Source organism: Lathamus discolor, chromosome 15, assembly GCF_037157495.1.
Source record: "Lathamus discolor isolate bLatDis1 chromosome 15, bLatDis1.hap1, whole genome shotgun sequence".
Classification (NCBI taxonomy): Eukaryota; Metazoa; Chordata; class Aves; order Psittaciformes; family Psittacidae; genus Lathamus; species Lathamus discolor.
In genome coordinates, this window is record NC_088898.1 from 3,248,126 (window position 1) to 3,269,539 (window position 21,414).

General features: G+C 50.4%; 2 protein-coding genes across 3 annotated transcripts in view; one reads left to right on the top strand and one right to left on the bottom strand.

The window, feature by feature from the left end:
- Positions 1-6,049: 6,049 nt before the first annotated feature.
- Positions 6,050-7,527, bottom strand: RPL35 (ribosomal protein L35). The gene is made up of 4 exons (XM_065695447.1): positions 7,421-7,527; positions 7,097-7,233; positions 6,606-6,687; positions 6,050-6,274 (listed from the first exon to the last, which is right to left on the bottom strand). Exons 1-4 carry the CDS (start codon positions 7,421-7,423, stop codon positions 6,125-6,127), a joined length of 372 nt encoding a protein of 123 aa, XP_065551519.1. The 5' UTR covers positions 7,424-7,527; the 3' UTR covers positions 6,050-6,124.
- A 578-nt stretch (positions 7,528-8,105) lies between these two features.
- Positions 8,106-21,414, top strand: part of SCAI (suppressor of cancer cell invasion) — a 41,398-nt gene continuing 28,089 nt past the window's right edge. The window contains exons 1-2 of one of the 2 annotated variants that reach the window (XM_065695444.1): positions 8,106-8,254; positions 8,401-8,445. In XM_065695444.1, the coding sequence (XP_065551516.1) occupies positions 8,202-8,254; positions 8,401-8,445 (98 nt within the window). In that variant the 5' untranslated portion in view covers positions 8,106-8,201. The remainder of the gene's footprint in view (positions 8,255-8,400; positions 8,446-21,414) is intronic. The other variant, XM_065695445.1, reaches the window with a different exon arrangement.

Here is a 21,414-nt window from a genome sequence, read left to right on the forward strand (position 1 = left end):
CAGCAGCACGCAGCAAATGAAGCTCGAGACAGGGATGCTGGGGGGCTGCAGTGCCCGAGGCCCCCGCGATGGCAGCGTGGTGCCTGGGGAAGGGTGGCTGAGGCCGTTTCGGCTCCACTGTCCGCTCGGTGAGGCTGGGCAGCAAAGCCCTGATCCCCTCCCGTCTCCTCAGTTACTGGCCGGGGTTGGTTGGTTGGTTGGTCTGTGGGGGGTTTGCCCCATTCCTGGCCCTGCCGGAAGTCCTGAAGCCCCGCCATGGAGCTGGCCTCATCCGCACCACGCCATGGTGCTGGCACAGCACAGAGCCGTCCTGGGGCTGCGGGTGAGCCCCAGGTAAGGGGACCAGGCGCTGAGAGGGCAGGATACACAGCAGGTAGAGCATGGCACCAGCCCTGCTCCAGCTGGCATCCCGGATGGAGCCCGTCCCTGGCTGCAGCCTGTTGGCACATGCTCCGGGTGCATTGAAAGCCCCAGTCCTTGTTCCACCCAAGTGCTGGAGCCTCAGTGGTGCAGCCCAGCCACCAGCGGCTGCCCTGTGCCCACCCCATCCTGGGCACAAAACACTCCAACAACTCCCCCATGGCCACGCAGCCCTTCCCTGGCCACAGAGAGCAAGAGCCGCCTGCTCGGGGGCTGCAGGGCTGGGAACGGCTGTGCTCGGAGCATCTGATGGGAATGGGGCTCTTCCCTCCATCCTTATCTCTGTCCGGGAGCTGCTGACCCGGGAAGGAGGTGATGTGTGTCCAGAGCAGGTGGAAGCGAGCGCTGGGGCTGTGCCCACATTGCAAACACGCTTCAAAGGCCGAGCAGCAGCACCGAGCGTCACAGGGATCTATTTTTATTGCCCTCCCTGACCCGTCCCTCTGTGCAGTCCCTGCTGCCGGCAGCCCTGGGCGCAGCCCTGGCAGCGCGGGGAGGGGAGGCATTTCCCGATGTGCCTCTCCCGACTGCTCCCCAGGGATGCGTCCTGGCTCCCGGTCACAGCAGCAGCGCAGCAGGATGGAGCTGGCACCGCTCTGCACGCACTCTGCTTGGGCATCCCTGCCCTGCGCATCCCTGAGCCGTGCTTGCAGGGCAGCACCTCATCGGGATGAGTACCCCACCGGATCATCGCACCCCCAGGGGAGGACACAGCGCGTGTGAGGGTGCCCAGTATCAAACCCGCCCAAGAGCTTCCCCTTGGCCAGGGCTGCTCTCGCAGTGGGGAGCTGTTTCTCTTGTAACCACAACGAAGCTGCGTCTGGAAGTGCAGCGGGGGCTCAGGATGCGAGTGCTGACCAACCCAAACAGCGCTGGTCGGGTGAGCAGCAGGCGCTGCCGGCTCTGCTCGCACCTTCCTGCGGCTGCAAGAGCCTGCCAGAAACGTGTGGTGGGGAAACAGAGGCTTGAACCCACCCGCGGGAGCAGGGGCCTCTGCGTCCCTCCGTGTCCCCCTCTTTGGGATGGGGCAGGCGCGGAGGGCACAGCTCAGCGCTGACGCTGCTGCCAGCATGGAGCTGCTGCAGGGGAGGAGGAAGGTGGCAGGGGCAGAGCAGCGGACGCAGGCAGCACCCATCTGCAGGGCCATAGGTGCTGGGGCTGCCGATCCCGAGCGGCAGCAGGAAAGGGATGCGTGGCTGAGGTGGCAGTGGCCGGAGGGAAGGGAGGGAGCCCTGGGCCTTGGCGGTGCCGCCGCTGACTCACCAGTGGAAACAGGAATCTGTTCCCGGGCTTGACACTGCCAGCTCCAAAGCATCCCAGCCGCCCCGGCACAGTGGGGTGCACCCCGCAGCACCCCTTCCCTTCAGCACCCCATGGCACAGGACACTGGGCTGCCCACGGGCCGCTCTCACGGCTGGGCTCTGCTCACCGCTGCACAGGAGCTTTTCCGTGCCCCTGCGGATGCGCAGCCGGGCTGGCAGGGAGCAGGAGCCTCCGTCTCCTGGGAGCCCAGGGCCACCTTTGTCCGGGAGCCCCCCGGGTGGTGGGAGCAGGGCCCCGCTGCGCAGCGCCTGCACCCAGACACTGCCCGTACTGATGGGAGCAGCGGGACCGGGGCAGCGCGGGGCAAGTCCTCCCCCAGCCCAGCCAACAGAAGGGGCAGCAGGGCAGGGAGCGGGCGGCTGCCCCGGCAGACCCCGCCTGGCCGGAGGGACGCGGCCTTTCCCCACCAGGCCGGGCGACCACAACGTGGGGTTTGTTGTCAGCCCCATGCGCCAGACCCGCTGCTCGCATGCAGCCGTGCGGGGCCGCCCCTGCCCTCGCACACAGAGGGATGTGGAATGGTGAAGGGCATCTGGATACGGCCAGGGTGGTCGTTCCCAAGCTCCCTGCCCATCCTGCCCTGCACGGCGCCTTGCGTGTCCCACCACGCTCCCTGCACACCCTGCTGCATGCAGAGGCCAGTGTTAGTGCTCAGGAGTGCTGCTGAGGAGCCTTCCCAGAGGAGGGAGGTGACGGGAGCAATGCCAGGAGCTTTAGAAGAGCTGGGGCACGTGTCCCTCACAGCAAACACCGGCCAAGGGAGGTGGAGACCCTGCACGATTCGCATCTGTCCCTCCTCCCTCTGCAGCTCTCCCCTTACCCCAGACCCCTGTCCCAGCTGCAGAATGAGGCCCCGGAGCGGGTCCTGCCACTGACCATAGACACCATCAGCACTTGCCTGGTGCCTACTGCGCTGGGGAGAGGAGCATCTGGTCCTGCTGAACACTGTCCAGGGCAGGCGGCCAGGGCTCCCTCTGCAGTGGCATCAGCCCCGGGCCGTGCCCCGCAGTCAGCCCCTGGCTGCTCCTCCCTCCTCATCCGCGCCCTGGAAATGATTCATTTGGTGAGGGGCAGCTTTCCCGGGGCAGTTCAGGAGCAGGGCCCCGCGGCCCCGTTCCTGCTCCGATGCTGAGGGACAGCTGCACTTGCAAGGGAAAATAAACTTGTGAGCCTCAGAGGCCCTGATGCTCTGCAAACACCGGTGCTAAACCCGCACCAGCACTGGCAGCTGTGCAGGGTCGCTGAAGGAGAGCGGTGGAGACCCCCAGGAGCCGATGACACAGACCAGGACAGGCACCTGCCTTGCGCTGCAGCAGTAACAAGCATCTTCTCCACCCCTGCCCTGGAGGAAACCTGTACTAGAGCCCCTCACTTCACCTCTGCGTCCATTTAGACAATCGGGATGTTGTTTCTGACTTAAGGAGCTGCTTGTCCTTGGGATGTCTTCTGTGACAGCACAGTGTAATTCTGATGAAAGAGCTGGACTGGTTGGTTTTGCCACCCTGCTACGGGTGGATGGAGTAATTCACAGCCCCAGATTTAGTGTAGTGCCAGAAACTCATTTACCTCCTCAAAGAGTTGCTGTGGATTGTGCACAAAGTGAAGCTGGAGCTGTCCTCCTGTATCAACTCCTGCTTCAGCGTGGGGATGGCTGCTGGGTGCAGTCCCAGCTTCCCAGCCACGTCCGGCAGGTTACCTACTCCCCCTGTGCCAGCATTCCCTCCCAAGGGAGCAGTCCCCCACTTTGCTGTACAACCCTCTGGGCAGGAGGCAGAAACTGTCTGTCTTTGGGGGCAAATGCTGGGCCTGACCCAGTGCTGTGGAGTAGGATGAGATGGCACTGAGCTGAGCACCCTCTGGTTTGTTCTTCATTTACAAAAGTGTACAGAAAATGTTCAAAAATACATCAGATTGATGGGGATTTCAGTGACAGATACTTAAGTTGTATCAAACTGTTTTATCCCCAAAAATCAGCCTTGCTCCAGGTAGGCAGTTGCATCAGAGGTGCCTTCCAACCTGAACCATTCCCCCTCTAGAACTGCTGACACACAAATACCAGCAAAAGCCTCCCAGATGTGACTTCAGGATGCCCAGAGGTGCCAGCTTCAAGCTGCTGTTTGTGCATGTGTTTAGAGTCTTCTCTGGTCATGATGCTGCTCTCCAAACCTGTGACTTCTCCTCGATGCTGTCATCAGAGGCTCAGGATCAGAGGCATCCACCTTCTTCCTACATCCATTTTCAAGCTGCCCCACAGCTCATGCCATCCAGAAGCAGCCTCTGGAACGCCATTAGGGTAATGTTACCTGCCTTTCAGTGTTGGGAATACTGGCAAGAGCCCTCAGGCTGCCCTGAGCCATGCTGCCTTAGGAGCACGGGGCACCCAGCACCCATCTAGAAGAGGCCAACACTCGGGTGGGCATGACCTGACAGAAGCAGCCTGCATGATTCCCAGCACAGGAGCAGCCTCTTCCCTTTTTCCAGGCACCAGGCTCCTAGGACAGGAGCGTGCAGATCTGGGACCCTCGCAGCGGTGTGCTGGAGGGCCACGTACGCGGGTGAAAAAGCACGTGCTTCTCCAGGAGTGGCTGCTGCCACTGCCGGGTACTCAGAAACCCAACACAAAGCACTGTGTAACCCTGCCTGACTTCATGGCAATTGGAACGTGAGCAGAAGGAGCCAGTTCCCACAGGCAACAGGCCATCCTATAGCACATTTCAGCAGCCTGGCCCCATTTGGGGCTCAAGACTGAGCTGTGCCAGGCTGGGCCTCCTCCGCCAGACGTATCGTGTTCAGGACCAAGCTAAGCTCCCAAAGCCACCGCAGCCAGTACTGGCGTCATTGCAAAGCTATCCCTCCCAATAGCTCAATATATGGGAAATTCACTTTACCACACGTAATTAGACCTCTCTCTGGTTGAAACTTGTTTGAGGCTCAAAAGCCCTTCAGATGTGTGCTTAGTTCAGCGAGCAGAATTAAGATCTTTTTCCTAAACAGAATCTGGATCCAATCTAAGAACCCCCTAATGGGTAGAGAATTTTTTGTGTTAGAATGCATTGACTACACTAACACGAACCATGACTGCTGCATCTCCGATGCTCGAGCAGCACTTCATAACTTTTCCTTACACCAGCACCAAAAAAGGCCTTTGGAATCACAACTCCATCTCTGAGTCCCAAAGAACTCCATGGGGAATAGGAAGTCAAACCCTTTAACTAGTTGCACACTTCACAGGTGGAAGCATGGAACTGTGAGACCACGGAGTGCCTTGACTTTGAGAGAAAACAACCTTTAAGCTCAGCTTTTTCCAAGTTTCCCTCACATGCACACAAGAATGCTTGCTCTGGAACTATCAAGCCCTTTTTACATTTTCCTAACCCTGAACTGGAACTTAGGCTCCCCTCTTCCCATCTCAAAGCATGTAACGCTGTGTGCAAACAACGGTGTGGCTGGACCATCCTCATCCAAAAGAAACACCACTAGAACCAACTCCTCTTTACTCTCTGAACTCAAGGGCAAGTGCAGCTCCAGCCTGGAGGCTTTGTAACAGGCAGCAGCGCAGCTTGTGCAGGTCACTGCCCACAAGCACCCACAGTCCTGCACAGACACACCAAACAAACTGCGCATCCAAATGTGCCCTTGCTGAGAGGTGACATCAGGTGGAGCCTTCCCTGTCCCCATCACCCCATGCACCTCGCACTTCCAGGAGCTGTCTGCAAAGACTGAATCAGTTGCAAGTGGGAACAAATCTGAAGGATGATGCAGGAACCCTGCTTCCCTGCTGTAATTACGGGAATTTCTTGGAAGGAGGCTGCAGCAGCCTCTGGCCACCCCTTGCCGCAGCTCAGCTTGGCAAGCCGCCTACAGCATTCACCTGAACCAGGGAAAGACAGGGATTCTTTGGCACTAGTTGCAGAGATCCAAACCAACTGCTGCAGGAACCCTTCAGTTTCAATGAAGTCTGCTAAAACACCTCAGCAAATCTCTGCACCTAACACAAAACACTGGCACAAGACAAAACCTAAACATTTAAGGTACTGAAGCAACGAACACTGACTCACTGTAAGCATCTGTGTCAAATTTCCACTTTAAATCAGTCCGAAACTAAACACTTTACACGTTAAGTTGAACCAGCTTAAAGACCTGTACCCATCTGCCTGCTTTTCAAAGAGGACAATAATCTTAAACAGCATATTACTAGTTTCATTAGCAATAAAAGCTCAAATAACCTTTCTCCAAATGCTGATTTCTCCTCATAAAGAAGATGACATCTTTATCTCACTACTACCAAGAAAATCACCACGACAGCTTCCAAACAAAGCTCTATTTAATGAGCCATACTCAGCCAGTATCAGCAAGGACTTTCATTCAGCACCCTGCAGGTTTATGCCTTGATGGCATATTTCCGGGCTGGGTACAGACGTTCCTTTCGCTGCTGTTTTTTGGTCTTCAGGTTTTCTTCATGCTTGTTTAACCTGCGCCGCATGGCACGAGTCTTCTTCGGCCGCAGATCAAGAGGTTTATACTTTTTGCCCTGTTTGCAGAAACAAACAACAGTTAAAGAGACTGCGATGTCCCAGTCAGGTACAGGAGCACAAAGACAGCACCACCTTCTAGACAGGCTGCTACACCCCAAAGAAGTGATGCTGTCCAGAAGACCCTGCTGGCAACAGCAGATTCACACCAAGCTTACAGAACTTGGGGTAGTCTTGCAGTAAAAAGGAGTCATGACTGGAGAACTTGAAAACTGAACACGTAAGTTTTCTTCTTGAGCTTTTAAGTAACATTCTACAAAGCTGTTCCTTTCTTATGAATATGAAAATAGTAAGAGATAAGCGACCATTATGCGAGATGTTTGTTCTTACCTTGTAAAACTTCCTCAAGTTCTCCTTCTGGGTCTGATTGATAACAGTTAAGACTCTGGCAATGGATTTGCGCACCACACGTCTGCAGGTGGGAACAGAAGGATGTCTCAGAACACACTGACAGAGCAGCACCACAGATCTAAAACCCAGTACAGAGGAAACCTGTGCACGCTGCAACCGAGTAACTTACACTGCAGCACCTTGTAGCGAAACACCAACAACTTCCGGCACATCTCAGCCCAACATCTCCGACCACAAACCCATTTTCAAGCCTTTTTGTACCGTTTCTCCCCCTTTTTGTGCAGTACAACGGGGCCGGACAGATCATGAACGTGCTCCTCAAGCACAGCGCACCCCAACCCGAGCCTCCTGCACGGTACCGGCCGCAAGCACCGCTCACACCCCCGTTAAGGCTCAGGCAGGCTCCTCCGCCGCCCCCCAGCAGTCACGCCGACAGGCGTTAACCGGGACACGGCCCGGGCCCCACTCACATCTTGGAGAGCTTGGAGGCGGCCCCGCCGGTCACTTTGGCCACGCGAAGCTGAGACAGCTCCACCTTCAGATCGTCCAGCTGCTTCAGCAGCTCCTCCTTCTTCTTTCCGCGCAGGTCTCGGGCCTTGATCTTGGCCTGCGTACGGCGGACAGGCCGTGAGCCCCCGGCATCCCGCCGCCATCCCCGCCCGGGCCGCCTCCCCGGTCCCGCATCATCGCCCGCCCCTATCCCCCCCGCATCGTGACGGCGGCGGGGCCAGGCCGGCGGCGGGGCCCGCGCGGATGGCGCCGGATTGTACCGGGAGAGGCCGCGAACCGCTCACCATGATGGCAGCCCCGGCGCCGCTCCGGGCAGAAGGGACGGAAGCCGCGCGGGAACAGGAGGAGGCGCTGTCGGCCGGAGCCTACCAATCCGCGGCTGGACGGGGGGAGGAGCCTGCGCTGCGCACCCCCCCCCGCCGGCAGCGCGGTGGTACCGGCCGCGGGCCCTGACAGGGGAGGCGGCGGCGTGACAGCGCTGGCAGCCCCGGGCGCGGGGCTGCGGCCCTCGGGGGGCGGCTGCTGCCGCGGGTCTCTGCTGCCGCCGAGCCCTGGTGCTGCTGCCGCCGTCCCCGCATCTCTGTCGGCCGCTGGAGCCGTCAGAGCGGAGCGGTGCTCCCGCGCCGGCCGAGGTGCGGCACTCTTACCCGGCAGCGGTGGGGACTTGGCGGCGGGCGGGCCGGGAGCGGGACCGGGCTGGGCTGGGCTGGGCTGGGCTGGGCTGGGCTGGGCTGGGCTGTGCTGTGCGCGCAGGTGGCCGGGCGGGGAGGAGCCGGGCGGGTCCGGTGGCGGCAGGCCCGGCCGCACGGTGGCGCCGCCGCACGCCGCCTCCCGCCGTATCCAGGCAGCGGCGCCGAGCCGCACGGGGGGGTCCTGAGTGACAGGCAGTGGAGCCAATCAGAAGGCCGCCTCGCCGTTTGCCCGGGCGCTCCTCCAATAGGCGCGGGCGAGGGCGGGGCGAGGCCGGCCCAGACTAGCGTGAGGCGGCAGCCGCGCTCCGCGCAGCCGAAGCCTTCGCGGCGGCGGCGCTGGCGGCGGTGCCCGGGGCGCTGGGAGGCGGCGCGGATGGTGAGAGGGGCCGCCCGGCAGCGCCTGCCCCGCACCGGCCCGGCCTCCAGGTGCGGGGGGCGGAGCGGCGGGGCGCGGGCGGGGCGGCGGCGCGGGCGGGCGGGAGCGGCGGCTGCTGCGGGCGCCTCGGGGCAGGCCCGGCGGCGGCGCGCCCCTCCGCGCTGTCTCGCCGCTCACCGCTGTCTTGTCCCCGCAGAGCTCCAGGCCCGGCGGAGGAGCCCTGCCGCAAGCGGAAGCCCAGGTAAGGAGGGAGCGGGCGGCTCGGCAGGTGCGGGCGGGGGCGGCCGGGGCTGCGCGGAGCATCCCGCACCGGTGAGCGGCTCCCGACGGCGGGCGGGCTCCGCCGCGGCGTTCGGCGCCTTACTGAAGCGAGCCGCAGCGCCCCGCGGGGTCTGCGCTCCGTGCCGGGGCTGCGATGGCGGTGCAGGCTGCCGAGGCCCTGTGCCTGGGTGCACGGAGCCGCGCTCGCCGCTGTCTGCTGCGGACGGGGAAGAGGAGTACGATGTGACACGTCTCCTGCTTAGGCCTCGGTTTGCAATGGAACCGCGGTCATTTCCAAAACGGCCCCCTGTTCATTAACTTCTTCGCTCTTGATGTTATCTTCCCTCTCCCAGCTGGTGGGGCTGGAGGCGTTCGGTGTGCTTTTGACAGGTAGCTGGATTTCTGCATCGGCAAGTGAATCCTGTGGGGTTGAATGTTGCCGGATTTTACAAGAGCTGTCTGTGCTCGATATCCAAATTGCAGGTTCGATGGAACCATCCTGGATTTGCTCAGATTTTAAACTTTTATCTCGGCAGCTTCCACCTCGCCAAATGCTTGTTTTGTACTGAGAAATGCTTTGGGCAATAGGTGATGTGAAATGCCTTTGGGGGTGGAAGCTGGAAGATTGTTATGTTGTGTCACTCCCCCCAGAAATTCTTACCCGTTGCTGGCTAAGAAATTGTCCATAACCAAAGGCTGTCCCAGGTAAGACATTGAGGATCAAGAGTGTGGGTTTCTAGAGTCTGGGTCTAATCTCCCACCGCAGAACAGGACCTGTTTCCATCAAAGTATGTGTCACACTTCTGTACTTCATTAACCAGGCTCCAAGATCAAAGGTTAAAGCTGTGCCTTGGCTAAGCAGTTCTAGTCCTCCAACCTGCAAAATGGATCCCTTAATATGAAAACCTGCTAGATTTTGCAAGGGCTGTCCAAATGCAGCCCATATTTTTCAGTATCTTGTCTAAGCTGATGCAAAGCAGCACTGTTAAACCACATGATGACTTAAAATGCTGGTGTAAGTGAGTCTCCCAGCATGCGTGTGCTCTCCCACCATTCCTGTGAGCAGCAGAACTGCAGTGTTGGAAGCAGCCTTCAGAAATCCTGGAAGATCATCCCGGTATGGCTCTTGCTGTGGAAGTTTGCAGATGCGGTTACTGCCTGGTGCATCTTCTCACCTTGTGTGAACCCTGCAGTGTAACAGTTGTAACTGCCCTGGCTCAGGCTCATAAGGGAGCGATTAAGAAGCATCACACCTGACAGTAGGGCATGTTTATAGAAGAGAAGATGCTTTGTTTTCAAATCAGATAAGTCACTCTCAAAATGTTTTGATGAAGTGGATCACAATTTATGTTAAATGAAAGAAACTGAGTCACCTAAGTAGAAGCAAAGAGCATAATTCTCCAGTTGTGCTGAAATAATACAGCTAGCCTACACAAATGTAACAGCCGGGTTCTTTGCTACAGAAAATACAAAAAACATTCTGAGAAACTCGGTGGAGAGGAGAAATAATTTGCTGTGCTACAAAGGAGATTGTGATCATTGTTTTATCTTGAAATACAGGTGCAATACAGCATCAGAATTTAATTGGCAATCCATGTAGTTTACAAACACTGGAAGATTTTATCATGAAGATGACTACTTGGGCTAAGTTCCACATGTAAGAATGATGCAGCAGCAGTGCTGTGGTCTGTGTTCACCCTGCTTAGTTGAGAAACTAGATCCACAAGTGATAGAATGCTGAGAGTGCCTAGCAGTGGGAGGAATACATAGCTTGCCTGTGTTGTTATTCACCTCTTTTATTTGGTGGAGGGAAGTAATAAAAATGGAGAATAACAAAATATTGAGAAGCTTATAACCTGAGTCAGTTCTGCATTGAAATGAGATTGTGCTGCTGGTAACGCTGCACTGAGGGCTGAGATTTAGGAAGGTGGGAGGACGGGGGCTGTAGCTCTCCCTCCTCTGCTGCCGGTGCTGCTCCTGTCACATGATGTGACTGCACAGTCCTCTGCTCACACTGCAGCTGCACTCGCCCTGGCATGTGCCAGCCAGATTTCGCCTCATTTTGCATCACTTATATGCTGGTTTGGCTCTGTTGGCTTTAAATGGAGTTGCTGATAAACTGCTGCGGTATAAATGGATGATGGGAATATATTTGATCCTCTGGACACATTAATTTGTTGGCTTGTCTTTTATTCTGCGTGGTGGCAAGGAAGGAAGAGTTCTGGTGTGAAAGTGTTCTGAGGTGATGCCTAAATAGATAAAATTTAACTGTATTTTAAGTGAATTCCCCTAACATCCCCTCCCCAGCCCCTAAAGCGTGATACAGCCATCAGAGTCTTATCACAGAAATCTGTGTCTTGATGTCTTTTTTATCAGAACTTTTCATAGCTTTTTTTTAATCTAAATATTCATTTGGAGCAATCTTTGGGGAAGGAAAACCAGGACCTGTACATGCAAGAGTTACAATAATTTTCTTTGGTATTCTTGCATAAGAACATTCTGCAGGCTTGGCTTTTGTAGCTGAGCTGCTCTCTTTAAGCACATAAGCTCTGTTCTGGATATGTCGTTTTTAAACAGGCTAGAAACAGAGGTATGGAATGGGGTATGTGTTGCAGCAGAAGGAAACAGTTTAAGGGAGCAGACCAAATTGTGTGTGGGAGCTGCATGGCGGGTCAAATAGAGGTCTGTTTCTATAAAGTATGTAAGTTAGTTGCCAACACAAATATTACCTAGCAGTTTACATGTGCTGAGAGAACACAGTACAGCTCTGCAACAGGAATAGAATAGAATAACCATCAATCTGGTTCCCTGAGGATGTCAGTCAAGAAAGGAAGTGTGCGGTGCCAAAAAGCCTGGATGGAACAGCAGGTTTAGAGGACTCGTCGTTTGAAGTATTTTTAATTATTGCTATTATTATAATGGAACACAGACTAGAGGCTGAATTTTTAAAATATAATTAAAGCAGAAGGCAGCAGAGGGATTTCTCTGCTGTGTGGCCGAGGAATGGTCCAGGAGCAGCTCCTACTGAGGAGGGTGAATTCCCAGAGTGATGATGCTCTCTGTGCAATTCCCAAGCTTGCTCGCATCTTACTGCCAAACACAGTTTGGAGAGAAGAAGTGAATTGAACAGATCAAAAAGCTCTCCCGTGCATTGCATTCTCTTTTGTCAGGGTAAGGCTCCAGTTGGATAGCAGCCACAGATACCTTGGCTGAGAGTGCTGACAAGATGCAGAGCGATGATAACTGCCCTCCAGATCGGACGCTGGTCTGGACTGCCATTTGGACCATCTAGTAAATCATTTGACTTGCCAGAAAGAACTCTCTTCATCACAATTACATCAAGCTACCTTGTACAGCAACTGTTCCGTTCTCGATTAATAAGTGTGAATCAAGGAGTTAAAACATCAGTCGTTTTCTGAGTAAAGAAAGGGAAAAAATCGATCTTGTAACTCGGATGCTTTTCAGGAATTTGGCCGCTCTAGATGCGAGAGGCATGTGCTTTTCTGCCCTGCTTTAGGTGATGGCTTAGTTCAAGGGGGCCCAGATTTGGCTCAGTCAACAGTTGTGTTGGCGTCTCGCCATTAAATGTGCATAAAATGGAGCTGACTGCAATTCCCTCCTCACTCTAACATGGAGGGGCAGCCTGTGGAGACCTGAGGCCCCGGTATGCCTTGCTGTAGGTTGACTTGGCTACGAGAGGTGTACTGGGATGTGCAATCCCTGCAGCATAAGCTGCTGTATTATGACTTGATTGTTGTTTTCGAGTCCCTTGGTTGTATTTGAGTGTCTTGTCATAACTAATGCATTTCAACCCTTGTTGTGCCTGTGCTTCCAAAACCTTTCTCCCTTCTCGCAGTGGCTTACGTGCTTTTCCAGATGCACAAGGTTTGTATCTCACTTGCAGACTCTTCCTATGACATCATGGCTTATGTGCATTGCCACAAAATGAAGATAAAACACAACTGGCATTTTAGCTGCTCCAAGAACACTGTGTGTAAATAAACCACTAAATAGTTTAGCTTGTGAAATGTAAATACACACAGCGCGGCCTGCTGCAGCGGATGGTGTTTTTCTGTCTCCCTTCTTCCCCTCCCACCCCTGCCAAGAGTAGGCTAGCCTGATGTTCTTTTTTCTATTGCTCTTTCATACAATGCAAATGACTACTGAGTACCATGTAGGTGGCATGCAGGCACCACTACAGATTCATGATTTGAATTTGGATGAAAGGAAGCACTTGCATCCTCTTCCACATTGCTTCTGAACCATCTTCTGTGGATTCCTGGACCCTGGTGACCCAGAAATTCTGCCGTGGTCTGACTTTGAGCTTGAGCTCATTTTTAGTAGCACACTAGTTAGGTCGATAGAAGAGCAGAGGCCCAACTGTGATGACATTTTTAGCCTTTGCCCTTTGTTCATCCTATACACAAAAGGTCGTGAACTGCAGTGAAAGCGGGATCACAGAGGGCGCAGGATGGACAAAGGTGGAACAAATTGCCAGTGGCAGAAACATAAAGAAGAGAAGCAGAAGTTTTGTATTATGAAGGTAATTGAAAAAGGCCACGTGCATCCCATGATGATACCATGTCTCTTGTATTTAAAGTGAGTCCACCCATAGTGAATTTAGAAGAGCCTGCTGGTGAGGTGTGGCTTGGATGATCGCAATGTAGAAAGCGAGAAGGGACAATACTGTTTCCATGGTATGCTGTTAGTGAGCAGCTCTGCATTGTGCTGGGAGCAGAGATGCCAAAGCTGCAGCTCTGGATAGAGACGGGTGTGCTTTAGCCAACAGAAGGGTTTTTAAAGATGTGTAATATAAATGAAAAGCCTGATTCTATAGAACAAGCACTTATTTGAAGCTAAAATAGTAGGATTGACAGTGCATCCTGGATATTCAAGCTCATTTGACTTGGAATGCGGTTGAATTTGTGGTGTAGGCTGTTTCCCTATAGGAAGTCTTGAGGCTGTTCCTGCTGAGATGTCAAAGGTAATGCAGAGGTGGCAACTCATGTTAGCTCTGAGGTCTAAATATAAGACAGTGTTTGCAAAACTTCTGGTCTCCTGATATGATGAGGAATGAGCCACACATTCATGTGAAAGTATTAAACTTTCAGTTTGCAGTAATAAAATAAAATTCGTGCATAACTGTGCCTGCTGTCTGTTACTTCCACTTTCTATAGCAGCCTGCATCTGGAGAACTGTGCGTGTGTGTTTTTATCCTCTTTTCTTATATATCCCCTTCCTTCTCCTTTCCCCTCTTTAGGAAACAAAGTTTATGCAATTGCACAGTCAGGCTTCTTCTTTTTTCTTCTTCTCCAAGCAGCTTTTAAATCACTTGCCTGATGTCACCAGTGTTGCTGTAAGAAGAAAGGCCCTGAAGGTTGTCTAGTGAGTATATTACACAAAACTCCAAGGAAGTTGAAGGAGAGCAATGTGTTTGGTGCACCTACTGATGGGAAGGGGGGATAGAAGAGTTGTATTTTGTAGGAGGCATCTGGCCAGCTGTTTGGCGTGCGTGGAGCCCTGGGATGGTTGAGGCAGGTCCCTTTGGCAGGGGAGAGCTGGGGTTATTGTGGTGGGTAGGGAAAGATCAACAGGGCCACATGCAGGTCAGTCTAGACCAGGCTTCCTAACTGTGGAAGAGAGGATGACTGTTCATGCACAAATGTGTCACAGGCTCAGTTGGGTTTGTATGGTTTTACTATTTTTTAAGATATTTTCCCCTCTCGCAGAAGTAGGACTAGCTCTAAAGGTTAAGCAAGTTAGCTGTAAAATTGGTATATTTTAATAGAAAACCACTTTCTTGGAGATTTCCCAATGAGAGTAGAACTGGTTGCATTTACAGTGAGGCTGGCTGAAAATCACCTGCAATTGATTTATAAAATAGAGGTTTCTTTACCCTCCTAGTTCACCTCCTTTGAAATAAGCAGAGAGAACACAATTTGACCAGTATTATCGGCTAAATAAAACAGCTTCTTGGTTCTCTTTCTTAAGTTACATTTTAAGTTGCTTTTTATTGTGGCATTCAAACAGAAAATGTCTCCAGAGCCTGGGCTCTGCCCAAGTCCTTTTCATTGTGCATTCTGTGTGCATGTTTACACAGCAGTGAGCATAGCTGGTACAGAAACACTTCAGTTCTTTTAAGGCAGACTTGGGTGCTGCTGTCCTCCTGGACTGCAGACCCTGCCAGGAGTCCATGGAGGGCCTCAGCCTGCTCGCAGATGCCTCCCGCAGCGTCCAAGAGAGCTACAGGGAAAGGAGCTTGATACATCTGGAAGAGCTGCAGCCACTGCAGTGCAGACGTGCCCCGAGGTGAACAGTGGTTGGGGATGAGAAATGTCTGTGTTTGGTTCCAACTTTTCCTAAAAACCTTGGAATAATAATGAAATCCCTTTTCCCCCCATGTATTTTATAAGGAAATGGTCTGATGTATAATTGCTCCTTACCATTCTCTCTGAAGTACAGACTCCAGCAGTCTGCAAAGCTTTCAGTGCGTGCCCACACGTGTACGGGGCGCTGTGCTTAGTGATTTATTTATTTCAGTGTTTCCTGAGTAGACCTGAGTGGTGTCTCAGGAGCTTTGGGACAGTGTCTCTCAATGGAGAATGAGGTATTCTGGTGAGAGGAATGAATCTGGGTTCTAATTAATTTGGTGTTGTCTGAGGCTCTGTCAGGACTAGCACTCCCAGCAGATTACATGGAAACGCACAGATGGGTTTCCCAAAACGTGCAGTATAGCTTTGAGAGAAAACATGAGAGGTGAGTATACCAATCTGTAGAAGGAAAGGAGAGGCAAACAGAGAGCGAAGGTGGACATCTTGCTTGATGAAGGTAAGATCAGATGTTGGTAGAGATTTGAGACAGGATGATTCCAGGCTTTGGATATGAATGATCAAGAGCTTAGTTTTATCTGTTACTAATCTGCGGATAAGAAATGGATAACAACTGAGCATCTGGCTTTTTAACATGTCCTCTTTTGGCAGTGGTGCTGTGGGAGATGTGCTGGATGAAAAGTGGCAAAGAGAGCTGGTCTCTGACTCAATATTTGAGACATATAGAATCCTGATAGATTGAAGCATACTTTCCACGACTGGTTTCTGTGGACAGCAGTTCTAATAACATCTTAGCTCGGGGGAAGTTCCTGTATCAATAAGATAGCTGTAGAAAGTCTCTTTGCTTTTGCTTTTTGGTTACCACTTGCATCTCTAAGTAAGGAGTGGGAAGCATTTGAAAAACAGAGTTTATATTTCTGTGCTGTGATTTCCTGATTAAAATGGTAAACCTATCCACAAAGCTGTGAATCAGGATGCAGCCATTACTTACCCTTATCATCATTTCACTTGTCTAAGCACATACTTCCTGCTCAACTCCAGAATGTTAATATTAATCAGAGCCTCAGCTGTAAATCCCAAGCCAACATTGTTTGATGCAAGCAATGAAACTGCAGATCAGCAGGAGTTTAGGGGCTGTAGTTGACATGGCAGTTTACTGTTCTGAATCACATCTGTCACAGACAGTTCTGATTCTGAGGCTAAAGGTTAATCTATATAGTCAACCCACCCTCATTCAACACTCGGTTTGCAGCTTGATGTCTTGGGTGGGTGGAAAAAACATGAGCATTTCCTCCAAAAAAGAGAATGCTCCCTCCTGTCCCCATCCCCAGCACTTACCATCCTGGATTGTCCTGTTAGATGTGCATATGCTGTCCTGTTCAGAAGGTTGTAGATGGGTTTTTTAAGGGACAGAGCTGAAGGCTCAGTAATCAGAACGGCTGGAGCTTGAAATAAAATACAGATTCTTGTTCTAATTTTAGTCAAGAAGCTTCACTGGGTCACATTGACCATTGATCTCTGCATTGTAATAAACTTGCTCCTGTGCATAGTGTGAATGTTTAATAGCCAAACTTTATACTTGGAAGGCTGCAACACCGTGGCAATCAGTATTTGTAAGGTGTGTGAAGTCACCTGTTAAATGACACAATGAGTAATGTGTTCTGATTTTTGGAAGAGTTGCTTCTCCTTCTGCTTACAAAATCAGTCTGTGTTTTCTGAAACGGATAGTTTATAAATGTCTGCAAAGTTAAGATTAAATTCTTCTGGTTTTGAAGTAAGAAAGACAGGTTGTATATCACATATGTGAAATACGGGTACTCCATGCTGCTCATCTTCAGTAGTATGGACTCTAGTTTCCTTGGTAAAATACCAGACAGAACAATCACATTGCTAAAGTCTTTGTAATGAGATTGTTTGCCTCTGGTAGTATAAGGTGAGACTTTAAAGTCTAATGCTGATGCTCTGGTGAGAAGAGAACTGTTCTTTCAATTGACCATTTAGGTGAAGTAGATAAAACACTGCTAATAGTTACTCACAGCTTTTATCCTCTAAGTACTCATGTAGTGAGGTGGTTCGGGTTGACCAAAAGGCAGGAGATGCTCAAGATTTCACAACTTGAGCAGAAATGATGGCTTCGAAAAAGACAGAGCAGTTGTACAAGTGCTGTGTTGGGAGGTTGAGGTGCCATGTGCAGCCAGCTCTGCTCTGCAGCTCTAGGAAACTGCCCCCAGTTTTACCGGTCCTTACTTTCTGCTCATTGCACATACAGTTACAGCATCACTAAATTCAGTGGAGTGAGGTTTTATTTGCTTGAAGTTAACGACCGCCCTCTTCTACCAGGCAGCTGAAGGACAGGTTATGGTGATACAGGCTAAGTAACAAATCTGGCAAAGGAGATGTGCATGTAATCAGTTATTTAACATATTTATGCTTGACTTTCGTCATCAGCTAGATTTCCTTGACTGTTCACAAAGCGTGCCTTGCTTTACAGGCCCGAGCTCCGGTATAGGGACGGTTGGGAGTGCATACTGTTGACCTCAGCACTTTTTCCCTTCCAGCTGAGCCTGGAAAAACCTTAGCCAAAAGACAGCAAACCACAGGGAGGTGGAAACGTGTGTGATGTAAGTGACATACGACTGAAAATACTGGCTAGCATCATGAAATTCCCATCCGCTTCCCGTACCCCTCCTCCTGCTGCCTTTCAGCCCCAGCTGCTTTGCACATCCTCTGGGATGCTTCTGCCCTGGGTGCTGCAATGGGAGGAATATGTAAAATCTATTAATGGATTGTACAAAGCAAACCTGGAATTGTGCGTTCTGAGAGTGCGTTGGAAAGAACCTGGCATGCAAAGTGCCGTGCTTGGCTAGCACAGTTTTTCTGCCTTGTATGGCCTGAGGAGTTGGCAAAACCTTGTGGGAATAGTAAGTTCTGCTGTAAGTCGCCATTTTCTGACTTATTTTAACAGTCTTTTGGACCAATGTTTCAGTGTCTCCTTTTGCAGACTCTGGAGATCCTTTTTTTCTGACATGTGCTACTTAAGAAAAATTGTCATGCAAACCAGCCCAACAGTTTCTTTTGCGTGTGCAAAGCATCAAGCACAAGAACAAAACGTTAAATAGGTGATATTTCTGGTGTGGCTGGGCTCTCAAAACTGGCAGAACTGTCTGCAGAAGAGGAGCACCGTTGTGTGGGGTTACTTCTAGTATCAAAGAGAAGGAGATGTTCCCATTGTGGATGTACTGCTGGTTGCATTTTATGTATATTTTCCATGTGGAGCTCAGCAGTCCCCGAGGAAAGGGCCATGTCAGTAGCTATATTCCTCCCTTTGCTGTGCCCACTTGCTGTTTCTAATAATAATTCTTTCTCCTGTATGTAATGGTGCGGCATTACAATCTTCAGTGCAGGGAAGATCAACTCGTGATAGTTGTTCTTTCTTTGTACAGCACCAAACACCACCACCTCCGGAGCATGAAATGCCAAAACCGGTGCATGAGAGAAGTAATTTTATTTGCCTTCTCTGTCAGCTGGAAAAGCTGCCTTCACCTATCATTTCATAGCTCTTGTTGTCCTTTTCCTTTCCATCTTCCCTTCATATTCAGGCATATGGCTGAATGAACCTGGGGTTTAAATTGCAGCAGCGCCTGTCTCTAACCAAAATGCTTCTTTCAGTTGAGATCTGTAGAAGAATTACCTTCTGGCAGCTTTTCTAAAGATCTCTCACAGAGGGAAATTATCATGCCTATGACTACTTAATTCTTCATTGCTTTTATTTCTTTCCTGGTTCAGCTCCTTAGTTTGTTTCCTGATTATTGTTTTCCTAGAAGGAAGACTCTTACTGCCCATGAAGTGATTCAGCCTAAATAGCTTTATAGTGTATTTTCTGTATAGTGTTATTTTATGATCATCATGAAGATAAATTTGATGTGTAGTGGGTAAGAAACCAGTCCATTCTGGGCAGGACTCACGCTTACTTTTCAAGTGTAATCTTTAAGGATTTTCAGTAGGATTTTCCACTATCCTATGTACATGTGTAAATACACTGCATAGCTCAGAAGTGCTCCTGTTTTCTGAGTGCAGTATGTGGCAGAGCCAGAAAATGCCTTTAATTATCCTGCAGGAGAATGAAACTTGATCTCATCCATTGTCACTGTCCAAACATGAACACTCATTCTGCCATCCCAGAGATGTTATGTCTGTTGTGCTCGTATCTTCAGGTCATTATGAACAGAGATAGTTTCATAATTGTGTGAGTAACTAAGGCTTCACTTCATTCTACTTTAGCTGTGATTTAGCGTTTTTATTGCCAAATAACCCAGAAACAAAGAGGGCACATTGAGGCTTCTCTGTTTAATTTATGATGTACTAAGCGGATAGCTTTTCATAAGCACCCAGTCATCTCCATCCATTATGTTGCCTTAGATCAAGTGTCTCCTGGTCACCTTCCTCCCTCTAAAAGCATCAGTAGAAAATGTGATTAATTTTTGCATCTCACTGTTTAGGTGCTTAAGGTTGAGTGAGAGGAGTACCATCAAAATGTTTGACCCTGAGGTTAGGCTGAGCCTGTCTGGAAAGATGACAGATACAACTTTTACAGATCGTGGTACAGGGCAGAGTTTTCTGAGTTTCTCACAGAGAGTTCTCTTCTGTTTTCAGGTCTTTGCTTTTTGTGCTTGTGGTAACTTCACTTTAAAGTGGGACTTGATCAGGCATTTGCAGATAGTTTGATCTCTAAAGCAATACAAGCTAAAGGCTTGATGTACGTGTACACATGTTGGTGTATGTGGCTTTTAAGATTTCAGCTTCCTCAGTTGTAGATTGAAGATGTAATTGTGCAGGTACTGTTGTTTCACATCTGTGTGGATCAGTTTTACCAGTCGGAATTCCTTCTTGGAGATAAATTTGAGTGACTGAGACCTACTCCATCTCTTTTTCAAAAAGTAAATCCCTTCCTGTTCTAGGAAGTGTGCTCCTTTTGTCTGATTCTTTGTGTTTTTGCCTTTTACTTCTCACCCTAGCTGTGTAGAAACACATTTTAGCCTAAACTTAGGCTACTGATTGCCTTAATACCGTTTGTGTGCCTTGTTTGCAATAATCATGTTTTCATTTCTGAACCTTGGGTAGAGGAAAAACTAAATGTTCTAGTTGAGTGTCTCCAGGGTATACTAATTTGTAAGGTCTCTGTTCAGTATCAGAATGTGCTTAAGTGTGGCTTGTTTCCTAGGTTCCTTCATCAGCATCTCTGATAAAAAGACAGGTTGTTACCTCTGCTTGCGGCGGTTTCTTTCTATGAGCAGAAAAGGTGCTTTTGCCCTCTGCTTCAGTAGTAGGTCCCAACCCATGTGCCAACAGCTGTATTGAGAGGCTGACCATACAGAATATTCTCCATAACCTAAAAGAGGTTTTTTCTTCTTTCTGTGCATCAAATATCTTTTCTGCCTTCTGATATGCCTTGGAAGGTATCAGAGGCAGGCAGTGGATTTTATAGCATATCTTTTATTGATGGCATAAAAAACCTCTTTGCAGCGGGTCCAGCAGACTCCTTCAATGTGAGACCTGTAGTTGGTTTTACTTGCCTGCACAGATTCAGTTGGTCACTGTTAGCACTGGTTGGGTAGTTGGATAGTATAATTTAGGGTTAACATAAAATAAAGTTGGCTTTACCATTAAAGGAATGATACACAGACTCTGTGAAATATACTTTCCAATTTAATCAAGGTCCTAAATATTTCACAATGTATCTGAAGCTGCTCTAGAGTGCCTGGTACCACAGTGGAGCGCTGCGGAATCCAAGGACCTCGCTGCAGGATTTAGGTCACCCTTGCTGCGGAGCACACAGGACCTGGGGTATTGTCCCTCTTCCTGAATCACCTCCTGGCTGTTTCTGACATCTGTGTTTTAGCTCTCGCTGTTCAATTTAATATGTTGGTGCTTTAAGTCATTGGTGGTGTTTGTTTCATGCTGTGTGAATGTAAGTGTTCAGAGATTTCAAACACAGGCTGGTGCTTCGTAATATTCGTTTCCTGCTTGCCAGGCTCATGCCAACAGCTTGTGACATCTGGTTGGTATGTTCTGAACACCCTTACACTGTCTGGCACCATGCTGCAGTTACCAGACAGCATGTAAATACTTCCTACCTTTTTCTGGAGCTCTTCAACAAGTGGTTTGTGCAGTACACCCCATGTCCTTGCACTAGTGCTCTAGTGCACTGTCACCTGGGTGCATAAAAGATAAGTGCATCTTGTCTAAACTGGGAAGTCATTGAACTGCTTGGTTGGCAAGATCTGCTCACTGACTTACCCTAAAAGCTGGGGAGAGGAACTGCCAATTTCTTCTGTGTGTGGTGGGCATGAACTGTTTGTTCAGGGAGGTAATTCTAAAGTCTGGTTATTGTGAAGTTTTCTTGTAACAATTAAAAGATGCTTCTGGATAGTTCCCAACGACTGCATGGAGTTCACTTTGCCATTTCCTGCCTTGAATTGGCACTTGTAGGTAATTGTTTGTACAAAGAGCATCCAAACTGAGCCTCTGCACAAATGGAAACTTGTTGCTTAATGAAAGTGTTTACCAGAACTGGTAGAGAAGTTGCTGGAAGCAGAAGCTCTGCATTTGCCCAGTTAGAG